At 39.0% G+C, this 26,180-nt stretch overlaps 1 protein-coding gene across 8 annotated transcripts in view; it reads right to left on the minus strand.

The window, feature by feature from the left end:
* GLRA2 (glycine receptor alpha 2) overlaps positions 1–26,180 on the minus strand; it is a 131,519-nt gene that overhangs the window by 90,922 nt on the left and 14,417 nt on the right. For 4 of the 8 annotated variants that reach the window (XM_037378270.1, XM_037378269.1, XM_037378267.1 and 1 more), the window contains exons 3-4: positions 16,486–16,553; positions 9,328–9,551 (exon numbers count right to left, since the gene is read on the minus strand). In XM_037378270.1, coding sequence (XP_037234167.1) covers positions 9,328–9,551; positions 16,486–16,553 — 292 coding nt within the window. Of the gene's footprint in view, positions 1–9,327; positions 9,552–16,485; positions 16,554–16,649; positions 16,718–26,180 lie in introns of all 8 variants that reach the window. The other 4 variants (XM_037378272.1, XM_037378268.1, XM_037378266.1 and 1 more) reach the window with 2 other exon arrangements.

Below are 26,180 nucleotides of genomic sequence, written 5' to 3' on the forward strand. Positions count from 1 at the left end.
CTGCCCGTGTACTCTACATCCCTCCCAGAGCCCCCTACGTGACCCAGAGCCCAGCCTCTTTCCTTTTCATCCTAGCCTGTCCTAGAACACTTTCCCCTCATCCTTTCCTTTTTCCAGCTCCTGCCAAATCCAACCTCCAACTCCTTTCCAATTTTAAGCCTTGAGACCAGTCCGCTCTTAGGCACCTAATCACCAAAGCAGCACCATCAGTGGAGGGTAAGGTCCTTTAATATAAAAAAAATTCAGTAGGAGTAAAATGTCTGTGAACAGATTATTCTCAAGGTGATCTTCAATCTCATCCTTTCTTTTGGGGGTTTTGAATGCTGATGTTCATCACCATCGTACCACTTCTCTGACAATCTCATAATGCTACAAAAATACTTTAAAGTACTACATGTACAGACAGCTTGTGAATGGTCTGCAGCACAAAACTGAAGTAAAGAACTGCTAGTATTGTGTTAAATCCTTAGGAAATTTGGTTTACACCTTATATAATCCAAGAATACATTTTTAATAAATTTAAGAGAATATCAAATTTTAACTTGGATTTGAGGTATTGCCTAATCTACAGCAGCCATTAAACGCTATTCTAACCCACTTCTTTACAAGCAGCTATCACTCCTTAACATGATGTATCATGATTCACCCAAAACTTCCCTTGATCTAAGCGATAAATCTCACCTTGGAGGAGGACATTGATCCCACAGGAGAGAGGCCCTGTGGATCACAATACAAGGCATCTGATGACAGGGGAATATAATTTTCATTAATTATCCTGCAAGAGTAGTGGTTTGTGAGTGGGCTACAGAACAGCAGCCACCTCATAAAGTTTTTTCTAATGATAAATAACTAGTCAGTCTTACCAAGTATAGAAATAAAGCCGCAAATTTAAATAATCCTGGAGATAAAGGTACAAGTCTCATATAAAAAAAAAAAAAAAAAAAAAAAAAAAAAGCATAATTATCTCCTCACAAGCATGAAAAGCAACAAATGCCTCACTATGAGTGGGCATGGTATAAAAAATGGCATCTTGTTTCTATTCTTATCCCTTCATTCTTTCACACTGCACCCATCTGTACCTCAGCTGTTGGGACAGACTTCACAATCTAGGTTTTTAAGCTGCAAATACCAGTAGGCAAGTAGTACATGCATGGTCACTGCTAACATTAGTTATGTGCCATTTTTATGAAAAGTCTTATACCTGTCCAAAGCCCACAGTATTATGTTTAGTGAGATAAGTGGGATTTCACACACACACACACACACACACCAGTATTGCCAGTTCTAAAGATGCTATCATAAATGGCAAGATTTCTGGTATTTTTCTTAAAGCTCCAAACTGACAATAAAGGTAAAAACATTTTTAATGGTATGTTTTCCTTTGGAAGATTAAACTCCTGATCCTCATAGCTGCTGAAATAGTATTAAAATATTACCTAAGCACAGGCAGGTAAAGTTCCCCATTAAACTGGCAGGGGAGATGGAGCTGCACAGTAACCATGACAGCATCGCATGACACAGGACCAAATGCCATTCAGGCTAGTGGCACCGAAACAAAGAGGAGACTCTAAAGTCTCCTTATAGTCCTCCCAGCCCCCTCTCCTGGGTGATCTGTGCCTGAAAGAAGGGCACATACTGTTCATGTATCAGAAGTAAAATAATAATAATAATAATAATAATAATAATAATAATAATAATAATAATAATAATAATAATAATAATAATAATAATAATAAATCCCATTGACATTCTTCCTTTAAAGGGCTTTTCATTTTGTAGTCCATCTCATTATTTTTTCAGGACCTGATTTATCATTTTGAAAGTCAATTCTGGTAATTTTCACAGTCTACAGGCTTTGTCCTGTTAAATGTAACAGTCAAACTGCTGGTTTTTTCCTGTATTTTTGAGGAGTCCTGGAATTCCTCTCTAATATTTGTAATGTTGTACAGCTTCATTTCTGTCAGATGGGAATGGGCTGAAGTTGAGCTCAGAGGAGATGTGGAGCCTTCTCTGCTATGGCAAAATGTGAGATGTAGGCTGGACTTTCACATACTGCTGCTTATGAGCATGTTCTCACTCCCTCCAGTGCTTTGCTTTGCTTCATGTACTGCTTAACAACACAGGAGCTGGCACAGAGCGGAGTGGTGGATTTCTCATTACAGGCATCCCACTTTTCATTGTAATGCAATCATTGTCTGTAGATACACAATGCCAGCACATGAGCTGCCAGTAAATGATTTTCCAATTATTGCTCAAGCGAATCTATGAAATTATATTCAAGTATGATTTAATGTAACAGTTAAATTCCGTAACCACCTGTTTTCTTTCCATGAAGAACAGTATTTCATCTCTTCTTTCCCCTCTTGTCATTTTCTATCTTAATTTTCCTGCAGTGTGTGTTTAGTATGAAGTTGCTTTCCTCCTGGCATGATGATATCTCTGTTCTAAGCCATATATTGCAATGCAATTGGCAAAAGACCTTTATCCCTGGGAGCACGTTCCAGGAAAACATCTTTTTTGTACCATTTAGAAAGGGATCCCACACCTACAGCATTTTACACCTAATCTTTAACTGCTCCAGTGTAAGTTCAATGGGTAAATGGAGTGTTTGGTCACTAGCGATCAAGGACAGGCATTGCCATTACCTGTAAGGAGAGTGGGTACACACGCCTTGCCTGTGCAACTATCCCATTGGCATAGACATCCAGAAGTAACCATCTGCCAATATTTTTTGATCCTGTGAGCAAAGAACAACTTCATGTGTCCAAATGGGTCTCTGGTATCACTTTCCCACCTTTTTTACTTAGAATAAAGAGCTCCTTTTTATTTGAGACACAGGAATATAGGACTATACAAGTGACACCTTGGGCCATCAAATCTGGTCACCTGCTATCCCACAGTCACATCATCTAATCCCTTTCAAAAATGAACAAGGTTCATTTAATATCTAGTCCTCTATCCATTTCTGTTGGAGGGTTGTTCTAGGAATTCAAGGCGTATAAGGCTGGAAACTTTATAACTTCCACTTTAAGCTTACTTATGACCAGTTAAGAGCCATTTGTTCTCCGGGCAGCATTGACCTTCAGTCTAAGTAGCTCTTCTGTTGTGTTTGTGTTTACCTCACCTCCAGTGCTCTTGAGTGTCAGCTGGAGACGTGCACAGCATTAGAGGAAGATGTGAGGCACTAAGTGTTCAGATATAACATCCGTATCCCTACTTTGCTTTAAATACCTTATGAAGTGAAAAAGCAACTAATTTTGTGTCATTAAAATGTAAATTATTCTTTCTTTAAGCAGGATGATCAATGAGGTTTTGACAATAGCTGTGCTAGTTGCATAACAAAGTATCCTCGTTAGGCTTTATTATTTATTTAGTAAGTTTTAGTATTTGTCATGCAAAACAAGTATTTCAGCTACAACAGAAAAATAAGAACACTAGAGACCCAGGGCTAGTTCCTCAGTCTGAATTTGTAGATCGGGAAGGAATAAGAAGGGAGTAGGTAATGGGAGGGGGAAGTTAAGTTAAGAGAGTGTTAGGAAACCATCCCAAAGGATGAGAAGGATCTGAGACCATTTAATTAAAGGATCCCAAAAAGAAGGGGGGGAGGGGGGGTGGAAGGAGAGGCAGGAGTAAGGAAAAGAAAGACAGGAAAAAGAATGGTGAAAAGTGGGCAGCTCATAGTAATCCAAGGACGTTGGGTTCAGCCGTAGTGAGAACGGCTGCTTGTCCCACCAAAGGCTCCAATAGTTCAGGCTCTGAAACCACTGTTATTGTCACCATGCCCATGGGAAGACAAATCTGTCAAATCCACTGGACTTACATTGCATGCAGCCACACATTAGGAAGTCACCGTGTCCCAGTAAAGTTGTGCAGTTTAATAAAGTTTAGTGATCCTAGCACTATTTCTACAATGTTTATAAGGCTTCTGCCTACAACGTACAATAGCTGTAAAGTCAAAAAACTCTTTAGATAGGTACTCTATTTCAGTTAGCATTTCTGCATCGATTATTCTTCAATGTTTTAGTTTATTTTAAATGGGGACAACTTTGAGATATATGAAGACATTACGTTCTTTTGGAAAGTCAAGGCAGTGAGCATGGGACAGTATTCAGTTTTGCCAACAGAGGAGCTAAATAATTTTCTATGAAAATGTTCCTGTGCTGATTGAGATTAACTTCCAAGAGAAAATCCCCACCTTGTCAATATCAGTATTATTCTGATAGGAGCTGAGGTAATAAATATGATTCTGTGAGGTTGGAGACAGGGGTTCCTGAATAGTAAACAGCCATGCCAATCATGATAACAGTCTCTCTGCTTCCCCCACTGCTTAATCTGTCACATGAAAAGACAATGCTGCTAGTAAAGACAAAATCCTCTTAAATCCCAACATTAGATTGTAAAATAAAATTGAAGTCATCAAATTAAAGTGCAGGATGCACACAGAGCTATAGAACGTAGTATTTCCTACCACACTGTTAGGCTACACTGCTGTGCCATAGATGATTTACACATAATGATCTAATCAGGTCTAAATGGAGCTTCATTATTGTATAGCTGGTAAGGTCTGTACCCCAAAACTGTTTTAGAAAACCCATGCCTGACTTTACTGTGACATGGCAACATATTCTGTAGTGGCCATGCACAAAATCTGAGATCTGATTTTATTTTAAAACAAAATTGTTCAGGATGGTGGACTTCTTGCCCTATGAATAGTCTATTGCAGAGGGATGAGCAGTGTTGCCTACATATTTCCAAAATCTGCTTTGTATTTCTTTCCCATAGGGCAAATTCTTTGAGTTTGTGTACAAACGAGTTACGAGTATAGAGGAAACTACAAACCACAGAAGTTTCACTTAGCAAAGCTAAATTATAAAAGTGCTATAGATCGCTTCTCATGATTTATGTGAGGGCACATGGTAGTCATAACTTGTAATATAACCCGCAATGGGGTGTGGGGTAGTGGGGGTGCAGGGAGTAGCCAGCTCAGTGCTTTGTCACTCAGCACTATGGCCACGCTAGGAAGAGCTGATTTTGGAAATTCCTGAGCAAGGCAGCTGACACGGGAGACAGCATTGCAAACAAATACGCTGTTTTCACAGATCCTTCCCTTCAGTTGCATAAGCATGTGAGGGCTTTTGGATGTGCCAACTCATCCTGTCCGCTACTTGTTGCCAAATGGAAAGGCTAGTAATCAGCCCCAGAACAGCTGCACAAATAGAAAGCAATGTAATAGCTTGAATTTTTTTCTGTTTTGTAGTGCCCTAAAAGCACGGTACTGCTCTGTAGTAGACACTCTGTTTTCATCCATAATGACATTTAACAATTAAATCTAGGTCAAGAGTTGAAACCATGAAGAACTGATTGTCTACATAACTGTAACATTTCTTGCACTGTGAAGATGAACAGAGACAGAAAAACAGATATTTTGAAAGATTTGAGGTATTTCATTGCTCTTCGAACAGGAATAGCAAAAATGGGTGGAGTAAAGTAATTTGTGAATTTTCACAAATCTTCCCCCTAGAATTCCAAGTGGCCCTCTTGTCAAATTAGGCAACACCTTCTAAAGTCTAAATAAATTTAAAATCTAAAATAAAATGCACATTGTAAAAATATGACAAAATCTGCCTTGTAACTTTTTCTGGCTAAATGCACTGACACTACATTTCAGAGAACAGCTCTACGATGTTATCAGACAATTGGGAGTGTGTTCTGGAGCAGCAGGTAAAAAAAAGAAGTTACAGCCCCTTTCTCTTCCTGACCAATACATTCTAGGTTCAGTGCCATGGACCAATATTACAGTTGAGTTACATCACCTTCTGCATCAAGCTCATGTGGCTGAGATGCACTGAAAATAATAAAAGGAGAGGGAGTCAATTAATGCAGAAAAAAACCCAACCCCAAATCTTAAATAAAACCATTCCACTTTCTATCGCTTTGCTTAAATAAGCTTTTTGGCAGATTATAATATTCTGAGCTGGCTGGCAGCCTGAAATGAGTTTGTGGGACTCAGGTAGCATAAATGGGTGTCTCAGAGAGAATGGGAAGCCTCCTGTGAGGTTATTTAATATTTTCTTGATGTGCCAGGTGTCCGCAACGGGCCACGGGAGAGACGTTCCTTGCCCTTGGATCGCAAAATCCATGCAGCAGTGATACAATGCAAAATCCAGGTGTCATAGAGAATATGAGTTACAGGAACAGGATTTTCAGTATCATCACACAACACTGCCACTCTTTCCAGATGCATAACCCCCTACAAAATCTAATCCATGCAGAAATCATTCAAGGGTTGGGAGCAGATGAGTCACAGGCATCTAGAGGGTGACATCATGTAGGTTCTGGTTTTAAATGCGATTGTTTTTTCAGCATACAAAATATACACAACTTAAGCAAATCTTATTGAACATTGCTATAACAAACCCCTCTTGTTGACTGCTCTCTGAAGAGGGCTTTAAAATAAAAGTGATAGCTATTTGACTGTTTTGCAGCTCAAAGAGTACAACTGAGACTGATCTTGACTGAGTTGTTTGCTGAATATAACTTTGCTGTAACTGCTGACTTCTCAAAATACATGCACCTCTAGGAGCTGCTGTTACATTTCTACTGGCAATAGCATATGTTTGCAGTATTGAGTAGTGCTGTGTTCCTTCCACAAGGTTTCAGTTCTCCTTGCAGTACCCAAAGGTTTAGACCAGTGATCCAGATACAGAGCCTGAGGCTCTATATAGCATATATAACATACTGAGAACAAAACAAATACCAAGGTAGTCATTTGCAAATAGCTAAAAATAGGTTTGGACTCCTGAGCTTCCATGATTCATAGATGGATACATCAACCCTCAACAACTCTGGCTTTATTTTTTATAACTCCCAGAGAATTAAATATAGATCTAGGAGTCTGCAAGCATGAGCATCGTAACTAATTATTATAAGGTAAACTGTGATGGAAATCTACATCACGCTTACCATCACCAGTAAATGCAAGATGGCTTATCCCTCAGTGAGAGAAGGATGAAGAGCCTCACGCTCCCCACAGGGTGAGAGAATTCCCAGAGCCAAGCACTGCAGTGGAGTTAACAAATGGGCCAGACCCTCACTGACCCTTCCACGACTTATCTGAGCACCCATAACCTACACCAAGTGTCTGGTGATAGTAAAATATGGACCATAAGATCTAGTTCCAGGTGACCTTACAAATTCTTTTCAGAAAGGGCAGGATTGGCCTCTGAGGGGATTTACCAGTATAATCCAATTGTGCCTCCTGCATAGCGTATTTCCATGTTGTCAGTGCAGTATGTAGAGAAGAGGAATACCACTGTCGTATTATACACACACCTTGCTTCTTACCCATTAATTACCAGGAGAAGTTCTAAAATCATTTTATGCAGACAGCAGTTTATATTTATGTGAGATTAACCTAACCTTGATTTTATTGAATTTGGAAATGCGACAAAACAGCCTACACCACTACTTCTCAGGTGTGTTTGTAAAGTGCTTTAAACATTTAAGCACACTAAATGGTAAATATTAAATATTATGATGTCAGGCAAAGTGTTATTGATGCAGCAGTGAAAACGGCAGCATTGCAACATCCTCACTGTACTGAAACCGATTACTAAAATATTCTTGTTTGTTTCTGCATAGCACAACTAAAAGTGACTGTCAACACACAGATAATAGAGACAATTATTTCTAATTACTTCTGACCAAGTTTCCATACTCTGGAAAGATTCTTCGCTGTAAAGTACTAAAAAACTATATGCCGTGTTAAAGGCACCGGGGAAGCCTGTTATTGCTGTGTGATACAAATGAGACACCATGAGTTTTGCTTAGCACTCCATTAGATTACCGCTTACTCTGCTTCAGATTAATTTGCATTTGGGTGTGGGAATTTTAGAAATTTGAAATGACAGCTCAAAATATTACTTCTCCCACATGGACAAATGTCAGGAAAAGTATCCATCTGCGTTCAGAACAGCACCCAACTGCACTGTTGCCTCCAATAAAATGGTGTCTGATGTCATTCAAATAAACAGATGCATTCATTTCTTTCCCAGGGTGAAACAAGAAAGATTTGTAAGTGACAGCATTATTTATCGCTCTGCTAGTGCTGGTTTCATCCTTATAGCCTATTATTTTTCTCAAACTCTTCAGGTATGCCAGTTTGAAACCTTGAGTAATAAACATTTACTTTCCACCCTGCTTAATCCAATCCATCCAAATATTACTGGGGGTTTATCAAGAAATTTTCACAAGAATTCAGTAAATGAAGGAAGTGCTGCATTATTATTTAAGCATCCTAAAAAACACAGCTGTCCTGAAGCTGGATCAATAATAATTATTTAATGAAAATGCAGGTCTCAAACACAACATCCAGTTAGAAACAACTGCCTTCTAAACTAATCTGCCTTATAGATGAGCAAATTCACCGTGCAACCGGTTAAATAAATACTATCATCTTTACCTTCCACAATGCAAGAAAGGCAAAAGCTGAGAAGCATTCCCAGGAACAAATAAACCACCATAATTATATTTTTTAAAACAATTATAAGAGCAATCATACAGTGTTTTGCATCTCTGACTACCTATATTAAACAATTAACAGTGCACAGTAAGCCGAGTGTCAAATATGTCAGATTGTTTGCTGATGTTTATGCCTGTGCAATGGAATTCTGATTCTCTGAATATGTCTGATTTCATCAAGTCATATCAAATCATGTTTAGTCAGTGTTTATTAATTAAGTCTGAATCCAGTCACATGACACATATTTCAATGCACTTAGTATTAAAACAAACAAACAAACAAACAAACCTTTCCATAATTCCAGTTATTTTTAAATGGGAATAGATACATTCGATTACCCAGTGAGTCACATCTCAATTTTACCACATTTCAAACATGTTTTCACTTAAGGTGAAATTCACTTAAGGTCATTTAAAATACTATTCCCCTTTACTTTTAAATTACAACCCATCAAAAACTGGTGAAGAGTTTATTTCCTCTCTTTGTAAGAGGCTTGAGATAACAGGAACGGGAATTATTGAGGCATACTATTAAAGTCTTAGACAGCCTCAAGTTTCCAACAAGACTAAGAAGAACTGCTGTGCCACTTACAGGCTATTTTGCAAAAAGTTAAAGGTTAGCAAAGGAACACAGGCAAATTTTCCTCCTACCCTGCTACAATTAAGTCTCATTTCAATTGTACACATGCAACAACAAAAAAGTAAATATGTACATTATGTTCTGTAAGCATAGTTCCATCCAGAAAAACAGGGAATGAGGGGAAAGAAGGGGATGAAGAAAAAAAATAAATAAACAAACTGGTTTACCTGATACTGTACAACACTTTTCCAGTTTTAGAAATTCTCAGCAACTTGTTGTCTGTTGTGACATCATGGAAGTTTGCTCCTTTCTCATTGGCAAAGAATAAATCTGGTTTCCAAATAGAGTCCAACATAGAGGGATCCAAATCCAGGGAATCATCGGGATATTCGCTGTAAGCCAGACGTGAGTCGTTCCACTGCTGTCTCAAAAAAATGTTCACTCTGTAGTCCTACAGAAATGCCATGTGAAAGGGTTACTAAGCCACTTACCAAAACTGGAAGCCTACTTTCGCTTTCTTTATGCTCTTAGACTTACTACAGTACTAGCATTACAGTAAACATTTATATTACCCTTTGAACAGAAGAGTTATCATTTGAAAATAAAATTCTAAATGTTGTGTTGAACCAAACACACACAACTTATACATTTTCCAAATCAAAATTACTTCAGTAATGAAAAAAATATTAACTGCAACTTCCAATATTAAATATAACCCTCTTTCAAATGCTATGGATTAACTCAGATGTACTTAGAAAGTCAAAAAGCACTGCAGCTAGATATATACAATTTCAACAAAGATTCTATAAAACTACTAATTTAAATAAATTGCTTCCAATATGTAAATCAATTATTTCTAATGTACTCATGAATAGCTGCTAATTCCAGTGAAGCCAGATTTGTACAGAAGACATTAAATCAGCACTTATTTACTGTTTGTATCCTTTCTCTATCTACTGTATGCTTTTCCCTGTCTGTCCATTTATTCACTCCTCCCTCTCTGCATCCCATTAAAATTGTTCTAATTGCATTCTTCTGCTCAGTGGTCTGCTAGTCACAACTGGGAAAGGCAGCAATTTCTTAGAGGTTCATTTAGAAGCAACATTAACACTGTGTCAAGAACTGGCTATTAAAACAGAGTGTGAAAAGAGTTTTTGGAGTCTAAACTCTCTGGATAGAATGGAAAGATGTTAATATTTATTCTCCTTATTCTGACTTTCCAAAGTCAGCAAATAAGAGCTTCACCTCACTCAGCTTTCCCTGCTGTTACAACATATTTACCTGCAATTACTACATTTGACTACACTCTCAGAAATACATCTATTCTTCTTCTAAAAGGAAAATATTTAATTATATTTATAATGATTATGCTATCTGAAGGAATACGTTATGAAATAATTCTGCCAACTGTACAGACCCCTGACATTTAGGATTTGCTTTATGGTAGCTGCAGTATGTTAGAGCCCCAGAACTGGGCTTTTGACTTGGAGAATGTATGAGCTGACTTGGGTTTAGTTAGGCCACTGAACTGCATAGTCTAAAGAATTTATCATCTTTGAAACGTAAAAAAATATTCTCATTCTGATTAGAGCTGTAGAAAGCAGTTTGCCCAATATGCAGAGTCTGTGAACAAGCCCCTCCAAGTTTCATCGTTTTCCACCCTTTGTTCAGTAGGTTGGTGATGAGGTGTGTTGCTGCCCTGACAGAACATTGCTGACACCCAAAGTGATGCAGTTTTTGAACCCAATAGGATGATGCTTTACAATCCCACTAGGAACATGGCTTTTCTTGCTTTCTCTATAATTTTCATTTTGCTGTTGGGTAGATGTGAGTCAAAACAGGAACATTAATCAAAGCAAGGCAGACCTGAGAGAGATCTCAGGAATAGCACACTTATTAAAGATACTTACAAAAGCCTGTATCTGTTTTTCACAAGCCACTGTACTCCTTATGATGATGATGTGTCATACAGTTAAAGATCAAATAGCTACCTGCAGTTCTGAGCTTATAAAATGTCATCACATCTTGTAAGTATACACTAACCCTAAGCGTATTCTCCCCTGTTTCTTGATCTTTGAAACTGAGTGTCTTACAATTTTATATGGAGCAGTTACAGTTATAAATCCAGGAAAGCACTTGGTTTTCATTCTGCAGAAAAGAAAGCAGGGCCTGTCATCAACTGCTGATAGAATAAAGTTGCTACAACTAATGGTGCAACTGCCTTTAATTATTCTTTGAAATAAGATATGTAATGAGGTCTATGGAAAACAGAGGGATTTTCCCCCTATGACATAGAAATCATAAATATGTCAAATTATTAAATTTTCTAGAAATATCTAAAAATAAATGTGCTTTCATGAACTTCAGTACTTGGTGATTTAGATAATAAAAACCATTCTGAAAAATCCTTATTCATAGAAGAGTTTGCATATGTTGATATATATTATACCAAAAGCATAAGTAATGCCAATAGAATTATACTACCTTTTTCAGTATATACCTTCATAAATATATCAGAGCCATCACACCAATACACTTAGAAATGCTTTCTCTCTGCAAGCTTTGTTGTTAGAAGCAAAACAGCACTTCGACTTTTGTTTATGTCTCATAGGATTTGCATATACACCTTAATAAGAAATTAAAATGGAAATATAACATGCACGTTATGGAACCATCATTACTTTTTTCTCCTCTACTTGTGGTATAAGCAGTTGAGAGGGCTGTGTGTTTACACAGTCAGACCTAATCATGTGCAGAATTTTGAATTTACTTTTCTTGTGCTAATATTGTAACTATCTTCTGAAGAAAAATTCTCCTGAGAACAGTGTCACAACATGGAGCTCAGGCAGACTACAGTGTGTATTTTGCAAGTTCCTGAGGATAGAAGTGGGTGGACTGTAGTAATACACTCCTACGCGACCATGAGTACACCTGCTCCACAAATTCTTTCTGACAGCACCACTGCTCTGAACGAGAAGTGTGGACCTGAAATTCAATCTCAGCTGTAACACTGATGCCAGAGATAGCTGAAGGCAACTCACATAAAGTTTTCCTCTGATCCCAAGCCATAAGATCAGAGTAATACTAACATACTAAAGGAATAGCCATCTGATTAGTTTTAGTAGATCTATCTGAAGATTTAGGTACCCAATGCATAGATATACTTTGTGTTACAGGAGTCTGGACAGAAATGGTCTTTCAGCAAATCCATGGCCACCAAAACCATTGCCTAGAGCTTCAGCAAAGCTCTGTGCCCCTTTGGTCTCTGGCATTGCTGTGGCAGAGGGGTGCAGGGCATCCCTGCTCCCTCTTCAGTGCCATTTACTGTCTCGGAACTGATGCTTATCTTAGATCTTAGCCTGCCTCCCATCTTCTTCTGCAACAGCATGGATTGCCCAGATTTTGAGTCACATGTCTGAGGCAAACAGCAGACGTAGCTAGCCTTCCATGCATAGGAAGGGCTTCCCAAAGAGACTACTCTCTAAATCCTAAATATGAATGCTAACTGAAAGGTAGTGGTTTAATGACCTATTTCAAGGCCATACGACAGAAAAACACTTCGTTATCTATGTACCTAAGCGTGCGAGTTGTCCCCAGTGACTTCAGCGGGAATCTTTTATGCAGTTAAAACTATACATGTGAATTAATCAGGATCTAATAAGCTCATTTGTAATTACATTTTTTCTAGTGGGAAGATAATAAGATACAGCCAGCCACAGCCAAGCTTTTAAAATAAAGGAATGGCAAATTTCTCTGCTAACATAAGTACTCAAAACACAACTGGAGTTTGATGCATTTATCCCAACAGAGAACCTGCTGCATAGTGTCAGTCATTGATTATAGGGCATAACGACAATAATAATGTCCTCACAGTTAGTCATTTCTGTAATTAACAATTAGCTCGTCAATGTACAAACTGCTCTTAGCTTCTCCTACAGCTGATAGCTAAAAAATCCTGGTCATTAACAACACTGAACATCTGAATTCTTTGGGACTCTGCCCAGCCTGATGTAGATTACTCATCTGTGATACTCAACTGCAGTCATGCTGTACAGTGAATTTTCTGCTGAATACTGCATGTGTGAATGCTTCCAAAAATAGACACAGACTTACTGGCATAACTGCTTTATTCAGTGATGTTACCCAGGAAAGTCTTTTTCTCTTTGCAAGTTAGGGCTTAAATGGAAGACAAGTAAATCAATGAAAAAAAAAATCCAACAATTCCATTTTGACTTTGGCATTTTTTCTACTATTTTTATTTTGGTATAATATATATCATTCTAATATGGAATAAAACCATTTATTTTGGAGGGGAAAGAAGCACAATGGTGATACTGTCCCATATGTGCATGATAGCGCAGAAAGACTAATACATATGCATTTTGTTTCCCTAGATCTCTGGCAACAAATTCTTGAAGCTTCTACGGAATTCATCTGTTTGGAGAGAACCAGCACAAAATCATGTTTCAATTCTGAATGAAAGGTTTTAGCTTTTAGAAGAATATGCTGTACGTAAGAGTTGTGCTGGCCTTTCACACAGGGATGAATTTCATCCTGGTGTCTGTCCTTATGTCCTAATCAGAACACAGGAGCTGCTCCAGCTGGTGTTACTGAGAAACTGGCTTACTGAATTTAGTAAGTCTGGGACTGTAATGCTGTTTGCCATGTTCATTTCTCCTACTGGAAGCTTCTCTAAACCAGTTTTCATCTCCCAAGTTTCCAATGAGCTCCTGTTGATCGTTCAAGTTATATCCCGGTAATGTCCCTTCAGTATATATAAACGGTTTCTCCAAGCATTCCTGTCCTCTGAGACAGGAGTGTCTCTACAGAATTTACAATCCAGGGTTTTAAATGAATCACTTAGTTTTATGTCAAAAGAATCAAGAGCATTTTATAGGGAAAAATTAATCCTAAGTGCCAAACAAAACTCATTATTTATCGCAAGGGATGCCAACATTTTTACCCACATGATTACATCTATTTCAGAAAGGCAAAGTAGATGGAACAGTAATTGATGTCAGCCTCTCAGAGCAGTTTTAAAACATCCTAAAACTAGTCACACTAGTCATTAAAGAAGCATTAAAAAAATCAGTATCAAACCATTGAACAGCATCTAAGAGAACTCTTTCCACATTTTCAGCAGATATTATGAACAAAGCAAAATAAGACAGCCAATAGTCTTTGTTTTCACCTACTTGAATGTTTGGCTGTTTTCAGCAGAATGTGTTAATGAACGTTGGAAAGGTGCACATTAACATATTTGATAGAAGGTAAAATGCAATGAGGGGATTTAATCAAAGCAATGAAGGAGTCTAATTAATGCAATCAGCATTAGGTCGTGCAAATATTTTCATTGAATGCCATCTTGTAAAGCTAGTGACGTGCAGGATTTTTGCTACTTAATGCTATGCTGATGCTTCTATACGCTAGGATCAACAGACATGGCTGGGTAAAAAATGCTACACTCACAGCTATCTTCTCAGAATCCTTTAAACATAAGAAAACAAATTATGTTTTTCAAAAATGTTAAAATTAAGTCTGTTGATAATTACTTTACATCAAGATATGTTTTTTCCTGTCATTTTAAACTTGATTTTAGTTTTTTTATAAGGTGTTTTTAAAATATTACAGATACACACTCTAAAGCATTAACTTACCTCACTTGCCTTGTTTATTTATAGCTCTCTGTTTTAGCTTGTCATTTACAGGAGAGTCTTTCCCACATTATTTAAGAAAGCAACCTTCCCTAGCAATAACTTGTCCTTTATGTCTAAAGAACATTAAATAACAGGATAGTTTTTAAGTAAAAATATTCAGGAGCAAAAGCTTTTTTAAGTTCCTGCAGTCCTTAGGTACCACTTTCTAAAATGATGGCATGAATTATAATTGAATTTATATTAAGCTTTTGAATAGTAAATAAAATAATTAAGTTGGGCTAAATATCTGCTCTTCCTTCATAATGCAAGGATTGCAAGGCAGTATCTATTCCAATTTTTTTAAAAATAGGTTTTTGGTATACCTTAAGCCCTTTTGTGGGTACCAAGTTCATTTTAGTTACCAATATCTCAGTCCTACAGGGTGCTAAACAGCTGTACTGCCTCTGGCTTCAGCAAATATAGAAAGACCTGGATGCTGTGTAGGAATCCCCAGAAAACAGTGTTGTGAAACTACAATGCGATTGCTTCAAAAGCATCCATAGCTGTCCATAGTGTCCTGAGGCAATGACAATCACTCTCGCAAAGTTTCAATGAAGGTGAGAGCGCCCATTTTTAGTTTATTTTGTGTCAGTGGTGACTTGAAGAGTTCCAAGTCAAGATGCAATTTTTCACTAGACCCTTTCTATGGATTTAACCTACTACTTTCATATGCGTACCTGATAATTACTCTGGGTTTATCACATCAAGCCATCAAAAATCTCTCCCTGGACTAAACCCCAGTAGTCAGGCATATGTATGCTTGAATAAATATCTGATCTCTTTTGTTCATTGTTTGGAAAAGAAGGCTAAAACATTAATCTTTAAATGGACTCAGAATTTTTTTTTTCATTTTTCTTAGCAAATACTGAAAAAAAAATTCATTTCTAGACTTAAAAAAGTTAGACTAAAATTTTAATTTCCATTTTTTTTTAGCTTGACTTCATTAATCCTAAATCTTGGCAATTTTAAAAAGAAAAACCTCACCTGGAAATGAAGAATTGAACTATTTATTTTCATATATATACCAAAATTTAAACTCTAACGTTTTCATTTTGACCTTGGGTTTTTTGACTGATAACATTCTTTGAATACAGTCAAAATACACATTCCAGTCAGCTGCAACCCCCCCATTTCTTAGTACCAATTTAACCCTCAAAATACCCAGCTCTCTTTATAGCTATATGTCTTAGTCATTTTACTCAAGTTGTGCATTCACTTCAGTTACTGATGTGGCTGCAATTCACGGAGATTCAGCTAAGTTAAACAAGACCGTTCTGGTAGCTCTGTCAGGGCAGTCTGCAGCAGCAGATAATTCAGCATGTGGTGTAAAACCCACTCAAAATATGGAGTACTTGGCAAGGAGCCCCACAGCCGAGCTCCAGCCATTTCTCTGCCTCTTTGTCACTAATAAAACCTGAGAAAGCTGGGTTGCACACACCTATATTTGCTGTCATCACAGTCACTACAGACTATGGTATGGTCATAACACAGGTTTGTTTAGACTTAAAAGTTGAGTTTAATGATTTATATATCTCTCTATAGGTTGTTTTATATTTATTTTATTTTAATTTATCTAGTAGGTTTTTAAAAGCTTAATAAGTTAGTAAATGTCCCCACATCCTGAGCATCTCTATCCTACATCACATCCCACTCCTTCACAAGATGGCTTCAATGACCAGTCCCACTCACCATTGTAGTTTCTGCTATTGAACCAAAGCTGTTGATAAATATGTTGCAGGTAACATTTACAGGAGGACCTGCAAGTTGAACAATAAATAGAAAAATTGACAGGTTGTGTTCATGACATATATTAAGTATTGTTGTTCTCTAGCCAGTGGCATCATAGCACTTACCATTGTGGTTTCTGTGACTGATCCAAAACTGTTGATAAAAATATTGCAAGTAACGTTTACTGGAGGACCTGTGGAATGCAATAAAAATGTTGCAATATACGTTGAAACAAAAGTGCAGATCCCTCAGCCTCCGTACAATCTGGTACAGATGTGGCTGAAAACAAGTAGAAAGTGAGTTTTCCCAAACAGATCATGTAAATATTGATCAAAAGAAAAAACATTACCAACACTGATTTAATTAATATAGTTTCATTAGAAGCTGTTACATAAATACACAGAACTACATCCTTGCATTTAAGGATTTATGAGAAGAGTTGAGGGAGGGCATGAGTATAACAGCTTTTTTTTTATCCACAGTACCAGCACAGAATGTTTTAGCGTTGCAACCACTCCTCTCTGTCTTCCTTCTCAGACTTAAAATTAAAAGATTACCTCTCCACACCTGTTCCACTCTGTATGCAAAGAGTTGCCACTGAAATTCCCAGCAAGAGCCAATTTTCACATTGACTCCAGTACACTGAAACTGGACTTAGACAAGAAGCTCTTTGTGCACCTGATCTGTAGATGTCTGCCTTGCCATAAACAAATAGTTTAGCAATATTTGTTCTGGCTTGACACAGCTTTCATTAAACAGCTATTTGTAATCTCTTCCCTCCCACCTCCTTTCCTGCTATTCGGCGGTCACTGACATGTAGCAGAATGAATGGAGACTTAATATTTAATTAGTTGTCTATTAGCCTCCTAGATTTTTAGGCATGATGAAATAAACAGAGGTTCTCAACTGAATCAAAAAGGATTAATGCTAAATGCCTGAGTTTATACGCAAATACACAAAAGCTGATACAAACATTGAGTATCAAGTACTTATTTTCTCTTTTCCCATTATTTTTAATCACATAATTTTCCTTAGATTAAAAAAAATGTCAGTGCACAGAATATAAATACCTACATTTGTTTTCATATTTAGATCTCAAATTGCTTTACAAAAAATGGAAACATTATTAATTTCCTTTATGAAAAATGGAAAGATAAGTAATGGGTGCACGAACCCCAGTACACTACCAAGGGCTAGACCACACACCTTGGAGGAAGCAAATATGCTGATTTGGGGAAAGAAAAAAACACAACAGTAAGATGTTTTGAAGCTGCTAAATTCCAATGAAGTATGTTGTTCAACTCAGGTTTTGCAACAATTGTTTCTAAAAAACCACTTCCTTTTTACATTATAAATGTGTTTCCACTTTCAACATCAAGCTAAAACAAGTCAAATAGTCTGCTATTCTCCCTCCATAGCCTCATTTTTCTTTTCCTTTTTACTTGATAATATTTCTACTAGCTGAGCAGCTTGATCAACATATTTGTCTCCATCTAAACAAACAGAATCACTAAATCATTGTTTTTGGGAGGAACATCTGGAGATCATCCAGTCCTCTGAGTCCATCTAGTCCCAGAGAAGGATCAGCTAGAGCAAGTTGCTCATGCCCCAGTAGGTTTTTAATATCTCCAGGGATGGAGACTCCACAACTTCTCTGGGCAACCTGTACCAGTGCTTAGTCACCCTCACTTTAAAAGGTTTTTCTTGTGTTTAAGTGTAAAGTCCTAAGTTTCAGTTTGTGCACACTGCCTCTTGTCCTATAACTGGGCACCACTGAGAAGAATCTGGCTCTATCTTCTTTACTTACCACCCATCAGTAATTTATGCACATAATTAAGATCTCCCTGCATCTTCCCTTCTCCAGGCTGAGCAAACTCAACAATCTCAGCCTCTTCTTGTATGGCAGATCCCCTGTTCCTTTAATCACCTTCGTGACACTTTGCTAGGCCCATACCAGTATGTCTATGTCTCTTGTGTACAGGGAGCCCAGAGCTAGACCCAGCACTCTAGATGTTTCTCACCAATGCTAAGCAAAGTGAGGGATCCCCTCCCTCAACCTGCTGGCAATGCTCTGGCTAATGCAGCCCAGGAGGCTATTGGCCATCTTTGCTGCAAGAGCACATTGCTAGATCATGTTCAACTTGGTGTCCACCAGGAGCCCCATGGCTTTTTCTGCAAAGTTGCATTCCAGCTGGTCATCTACCAGATTGCTCCTCTCCAGGTACAGCACTGCATTTCCCCTTGCTGAACATCGTGAGGCTTCTGTTGGTCCATTTCTGCAGCTTATCCAAATCCCTTTGAATGGCAGCAGGGCATCAACTATTCCTTCCACTCTTTTTTCTCCTGCAAACTTGTTGAGGGTGCGCTCTGTCCCATCCCATTCTCCAGGTAATTAATGAAGATGTTTAACAGTATTGTTAACACCTCCAGTAGACCAGTAGTGACTGGTCTCCAGCTGGACTTCATGCAGCTGATCACAACCCCTTAAGCATGGCAATTCAGCCAGTGTTCCATGTATCTTACTCTCCATTTAGCTGTCCACTCCAATAGTTTGTCTCTGAGGATGTTGTGAGAGACAGTGCCAAAAGTCTTGTCAAAATTGGGATAAACAACATCCACTGCTCCTCTTTCATCCATGAAGCCAGTCAAGTCATCATAGAAGGCTGTTAGCATGGTCAGGAATGATTTCCCCTTCATAAATCATGCTGACTACCCCCAGCCACCTTCCTGTCCTTTGTATCTGGAAATGACTTCAAGAAATACATGCTTCAGGCTTCAAGGTAAATCTGGTCAACTTGCAATTGCTGGATTTCCCTCCCTCTCCTTCTTGAAGATAGGAGTGACTTTTTTTTTTTTCCTGTAATGAGAAACCTCTTCCAGCTGCTGTGACCTTTCAAAGATAATTAAGAGCAGATTCATAATGCTGTTAGCCAGTTCCCTCAGCACTTATGGGTGCTTCATGTGTGGTCCCATCGACTTGTCTGCATCCAGTTTGCCTAAATGCTCTGTAACCTGATCCTTCTCCACTAAGTTTCTTTCCCATGGGGTCTCAGGGGCATGGGATTCCTGAAGACCAGTCTTATCAGTAAAGACTGAGGTTAAAGAGACACTGAGTACCTTGGCATTTTCCCATGCTCTTTGTCAACCTTTCTTTAATCTCATGGTGTTGTCTTGCAAGAGCCATCATATGAGCATGACAGCTTTCAATTCCTGAGTGCCAGCAGAACCTAGTAAACATGCTTACCTATGTTAGCAAAACGTGCTTACCTTTGTTAGGAGTACGCTACCACACCACAGACTGTAGTTCAGATATACAGTAAGTAGGTACGTGCTTTACAACAAAGCAAATATCTCCTTCCATTTCTCTACTCAATTGCACGATGTCTTTTACTTGCCTTCTGCTGGTAGATGTGAAATATTATAAGAACTCGGTAAACTCAGTCAAAGAAAAAAAAGGAGATAATTTTTGTGACCACCTGAGGAACCTGAATATACTTAAGTCTGTGGGACCTGATGAGATGCATCCCAGAGTCCTGAGGGTATTGTCTGATTTAGTTGCCAAGCCACTCTGCATGATGTTTGAAAAGCCATGGCAGTCAGGTGAAGTTCCTGGTGACTGGGAAAAGGGAAACGTTATACACATTTTTAAAAAGAGTAGAAAGGAGGACCCTGGGAACTACTGACCTGCCGGCCTTGCCTCTGTGCCTGGGAAGATGATGGAACAGATCCTCCTAGAAGTTATGCTAAGGCACATGGAGGACATGGAGGTGATTTAGAGACAGCTAGCATGGCTTCACCAAGGGCAAGTCCTGCTTGACTAGCCTAGTGGCCTTCTGTAATAGAATGACTACATCAGTGAACAAGGGAAGAGCTACAGATGTCATCTATCTGGACTTCTGTATGGCCTTTGGCACAGTCCTCCACAACATCCTTCTGTCTAAATTGGAGACAGATGGATTTGATGTGTGGACTGTCTGGTGCATGAGGAATTGGTGGGATGTTCACTTCCACAGAGTAACGGTCAATGGCTCAATATCCAGATGGAGGCTGGTGACAAGTGGTGTCCCTCAGAGATTCATTCTGTGATGGGTACTGTTTAGTATCTTCCATCAGTGACATAGACAGTGGGATTGATTGCACCTTCAGCAAGTTTTCAGACAACACCAAGCTGAGTGGTGTGGTTGACACGCCTGAGGGGTGGGATACCATCCAGAGGGACCTGGACAAGCTCAAGAAGTGGGCCCGTGTGAACTTCATGGGGTTCAACAAGGTCAAGTACAAGGTCTTGCACATGGGTCAGGACAACCTCCGATATCAATACAGGCTGGGGGATGAAGGAATTGAGAGAAGCCCGAGGGAGAAGGACTTGGGGGTATTGGTGGATAAAATGCTGGACATGAGCCAGCAATGTGCATTTGCAGCCCAGAAGGCCAACTGTACCCTTGGCTGGTCGAGGGAGGTGGTTCTGCCCCTCTACTCCACTCTGATGCAACCCCACCTGGAGTGCTGTGTCCAGCTCTGGGGTCTTCAGCACAGGAGAGAGTTGGAGTGGGTCTAGAGGAGGACCAAAAAATTGATCAAGGGGTAATGGTTTTAAAATTAAGTGGGTAGATTTATACTAGATATAAGGAAGAAATTTTTTACAAAGGGTGGTGAAACACTGGAACAGGTTGCCCAGAGAGAGGTGGTAGATGACCCATCCCTGGAACATTCAGTCAGCTTGGACAGGGCTTTGAGCAACCTATCTAGTTCAAAATATCCTTACTCACTGCAGGGGGTTTGAACTACATGACCTTTAAAGGTTCCTTCTAACCCAAACTATTCTATGTTTACGATTCTGTGCTTCTATAAACCTAAGTACTGCCAGCAAAACTGATCACTTTCTCTTAATCCTCAGAGTTTTCTGGAAAGAGCTTTATTGCTTAAATAACACCAGTTCAGGGTTTTTTTTGATCATTTATATTTGTTTATAAACATCAGAAGTGTAACGCAAGATTTACAACGAAATAAGAAGAGGATACTTATCAGAGGATCTTCAAAATGAACATTTAATGATATAACTTAAAGATTCTAAGCTAAAAGTCCAACTTTCTCTTAAAGTCAGTCTGGTAGTGCTGGGTTTTCTAAATGTGTAGCAAACATGAGCCAAATGAAGTAGATAAGAAAACAATAACTAACAGGACTGAAATTTGCAATGTTCTTATACTTTTTGTATTGATCTTTTTTTTTTTTCTATTGTTGATATTTTTCCAGTGGGGAAGGGGTGTATAGGTGTTGTACATCTCAGGGAAGACCTGTACTTTAAAGAGGGCACACAACATCACTTTTTCCAATGAAACATTTCACACACTCCATCCTATAAGAATTCTCTAATCTAATAGTTCATTTAAAAAGAAAGCAGTAAACTTCTATGAAGTATAGCCAAGGTTTGAGAACATAACCTAAAACTCTTCAAAGACAATGGAAACATTTAATTTTACTTTACTGCCTAAATTTTAAAAAGAGTTGACATTACCTCCAAAAGATTAAGCGAAGTATACTTTATAATTAAATCTTTTTTTCCCGTTGGTTTTCCTTTTGTCACCTCCAATGCAACAAGGTAACAATCCAGGTGCCTTTCAGGCACATTCAAGATAATCAAAGTGATTTTCATATCATAAGGAAAATGTCTGTTTCTTGAAAGCATTGTCAAAAAAAACCCCAGGTAGTTAATGTTCAAATCCACCAGAAAATAGATGTCTGGTATTCTGACAAACAGCTAAAAAATTGCTTCTGTTCCCTGCAGCTCCCATCCCCCTGCTTCCCCAGAGGGTCTGCTGTGCTGTCAGTTGACAGGACTCTCCAACACTCTGCCTTCATGAAAAACCCTCGCATTATAATTTGTCCCACACCTCCTATGACTTCAGGGCACTTAGCACTTACAGAAAGTCCTCAGCGCTCATCTGCTCACCTTACCTACAAGAAACCTGAATATACTGAATATTCCCTTGAATTTGCTGTGGCATGTTGCCTCATAGCTCCTGTACCAAAGGTGGCTGTGACCTTGCTGCTGTCTGGCTAGACAGTGAGTCCTTTCCTCAACAGCTGCCAGAGGGAGTGAATCCATCTCAATGCATGGAGGAGTCCCCATGCTGAGTGATGAGTGCTGAAGGATGTACACTAAGCCCCATCCAGCTGCTAACTGCAGCTTTGGCTAAGTATTCTCTAGTATTGATAACGCACAGCCCCCAAGCTTCCTTTATTTGGTAGGTTCTTGAGAAGATTTACTTGTACTCTTGCCCTGGAGATCATCCTAACTGCAACCGATCACATCTGTATCCTCACGTCCATCCCAACTCTGCCTTTTTGGTGTAGTTTCCAGGCTGCACCTGGCAGCCTTTTTCTCTTCATATCAATTTCAGCCATAAAGCTAAAGTGTCCTTAGTGGGAATATTATAATCATACAAGAGATTTAAAATGATACCTGTGCACTTCTCAATTTTCTTTGATATGTGTATTTATTAAGGGATTTTGTAAGGCAAACTAAAATACAGTACACATGCACACATGGAGAACTGCAGGCAAAGCAGAGAGATGTGAAAGCAAAAAAAGAGAGGTAATGAGGCATAACCACCTCATGGAATGACAATGAAAATATTGGCAAGATATTAACAGATCTCTGAAGAATCCTGTGTTTTTCTCTACATGTAGTATTTTTTGGTCTACCTTCTGACTTTGGCCCATGTGCCAATGGAAAGAATTTTTTCCCACCATCTCAGATGGTTTATTTTGTTCTGTATACAGAGGAGAAAGGTGAGTTGAACCCTTCACCCCTTACCACAGAGAGCAGGATAATCATCAGGACTGTTTGAAAATACTAAAATCAATCCTGTGTGAGTGTGGGGATAGAGCAGGGATCCAGGAACAGGACCAAGGGGCAAAGTGAAGAGGCAGTGATCCCACCAGGGACTGAGCATCCCTTCATCTGTGGAGCACGGACTTCATGTCCACACAGAAATGAGGGAGGCAATCAAAATGTGGGTAGAGTAGGACAAAGACCCAACCGCTGATCTGAGCATTGGTAACACAGATCCCTGGACAGCAGGGAAGGGTAGCAGAGTTTGTTGGAGATGGGTGTTTAATTGCCAGTTCTGGAGGCAGCTGGGCTTTTAGCAACCATTTCTCCTCAATGAAACTGAACAGACTCAAACATCCACCACAGTCCTTATGCGACCTGAAACAGAGCTAACGCCTATGGAGGGCTCTGCTTCTGCAGCTGCAGTACTATAGGTGCCTGAATTACCTCATCATGGCCCTGCAGTCACATCCTTGCAAGTCAGACAGTAAGGCTGAACTAATGCTGGGACACCTCAGCTGACCATGGTCATTAAACAGGAGCAAGTTATTTATCATCCTAGCTTCCTCCCTGCTCAGAGTGTGGCAGGCAGTGTAAGGGCTAGGGAGATGCTGTTAAAGGCAGCTCAGCCCATCCTGTGGCCAGGGACCATAGATATTTGGCCAGGGAGAGAAAGGCAGCTTTGATGCACTAGAAAAGTTCCTCTGACCCACCGGGATCCTGCAGTTACTCCAGAAGCAGTGTAGCTTGCACACTTGTTTTCAAGGATCTGTATAATGCATAGTCCAGCCCCTGATGAGAAAATTCACATGATTTAACAAGTTTGCTTAAGGTTCCAGTAAGAAAGCAGAAGGTAGACCAGAAGTAGTCTTTATTGCAAGTACTTAGGTAAGCCTTTTCTCTTTCTCTACCATTCTGCCTTTGGCCAAAACCAATGTTTTCCTCCATTTAAACATCATCATTTCATTAGACTGTTCACAGCAAGGTAAATTTATCAGTCACAGGAGGCAAAATCAGTGACACCAGGACAACATAGTTACCCTAAGGCTTACAAATCAAGGTGGCATTTCTTCTTGGGGAGTGAAACCTTTCATTTACAAGGTTGTCTTTCTATGGGATTTCTGTGGAGTGCAACACCCTGACTCCCTAAATATAATCATGCCCAGTAAAGACAGAATTCCTTCTTCTTTAGAAGCATTCACCATAATCTAATGTACCACAGAAATTATTATGCTTATGTCACTTTTGTTATTCATTGGTGACAATCCTACCTACTAAACAAACAAAAAAATCAAATGCCAAAAAACCCACATGGGCAGAGATCTCAGGAAACTCTGAAATATAATAGTACAGGTACTTTGCCCTGATGCAATTTGCTGGAAAAATCAAATAAAGACAAAATTTTTGTTCTGCTTCATCAAGCTAAAACTAACATCCTCTGAAAGTTCATCTGTCATAGATAATAACTTAGCTTGCTAAGAATGCCATATCTCCTTGTGGGACTGTGGCAACAGTTTTGGGTGCTTACAGTTTCATCTGAGACTAAGAATCATATTCTGTGACTTCAATACACATTTTTTTTCTATATATATATAAGGGTAAGAGCCATGGAGGCACTTACAGAGCCAGAGCAAGATCTGCAGAGATATTTAGGTGTCTAAATCCTATTCAGGACTCTCATTTTCACTAATATCACTGAGCCTAAATACCACTAAGTGTCTGAGGAATACATGTGAGCAACACCACTTATGACAATGGTATTTGCAGACTGCAGAAGACATAACTGTCCTATCCAAAGCAGGCAAGAGGTAGAGGCAACACTGAATGAAATCAGCAGGGAATCATTACAGATGGGGGAAGTACAATTTTCCCCTCATTCCAACTGCCTATATCCAGAAGTGCAGATGCAGGCACACACAAAAATACATATAAACAAAATGGCATCAAGAGAGCTATTCTCTTACATCAAGATGTAAACTGCTTCACTTCACTTGGTTAACTTGAAAAAGCATCTTAGTGAAAATATGGCCTTATGACATGACCTGGATATAAAAAGGGCATGTGACATCCCAAAATTGAAAGCTCTTCTTCAGCAAAATACCACTGAGGCCTCACAAGACAAATACTCCAGTGACTGTCAGATCCAGGTGATTACAGAATGAGTCACAGAAAGAAAATGTCTCTGTAGTAAGTACAGCTAAAGCCATCAATATATATACATTGACAGAGTCTGAGGTCAAACAGTGAATAATCAATTTCTGAAGTGGTATGTGAATTTTCAGCTGTGGGGACTTTTGCTGAATGTAACAGGAGTCATGCCGGTAAAATCCCATCAACATTTCACGGAAGGAGAATCCCTGCTAAGATGCACTTTTTTGTGCCTTAAAGTGCTTGTGAAAATTGTTGGATTGGCATGCTTCACATTCAGTAAATGCCTTTGTCCACAGAACCAACTCTGGAAGAGAAAGGTAAGTCTCACACTACAAAACCTCGTCAGTTCTGCATTTGGCATTACAGGATAGTCTATACGATGTGTTCATTCTTCCCTGACTCTTTTTGTTGAGGCTGATAACAGAAACATACATTACTGTCAGCTCTGGGGTGCAGTGGGATATTTCCACATAGGTTATCTAATAGACACTGCACAAGAACAATTTTTATGCGCTATTTTATTTCACTCCACAAACCAGGAGCTCAGAAATGAAAAACCCTTTAAACAATTGACATGCTCCTGATTTACCCAGCTAACCTGAGCTGGTCTACAAAGAATATATAGCCTTAGCAGTCACAGCGGATTGTACAGATGCACTGGAGCTGGCTT

The sequence above is a fragment of the Falco rusticolus genome, chromosome 2 (genome assembly GCF_015220075.1).
Source record: "Falco rusticolus isolate bFalRus1 chromosome 2, bFalRus1.pri, whole genome shotgun sequence".
Lineage (NCBI taxonomy): Eukaryota > Metazoa > Chordata > Aves > Falconiformes > Falconidae > Falco > Falco rusticolus.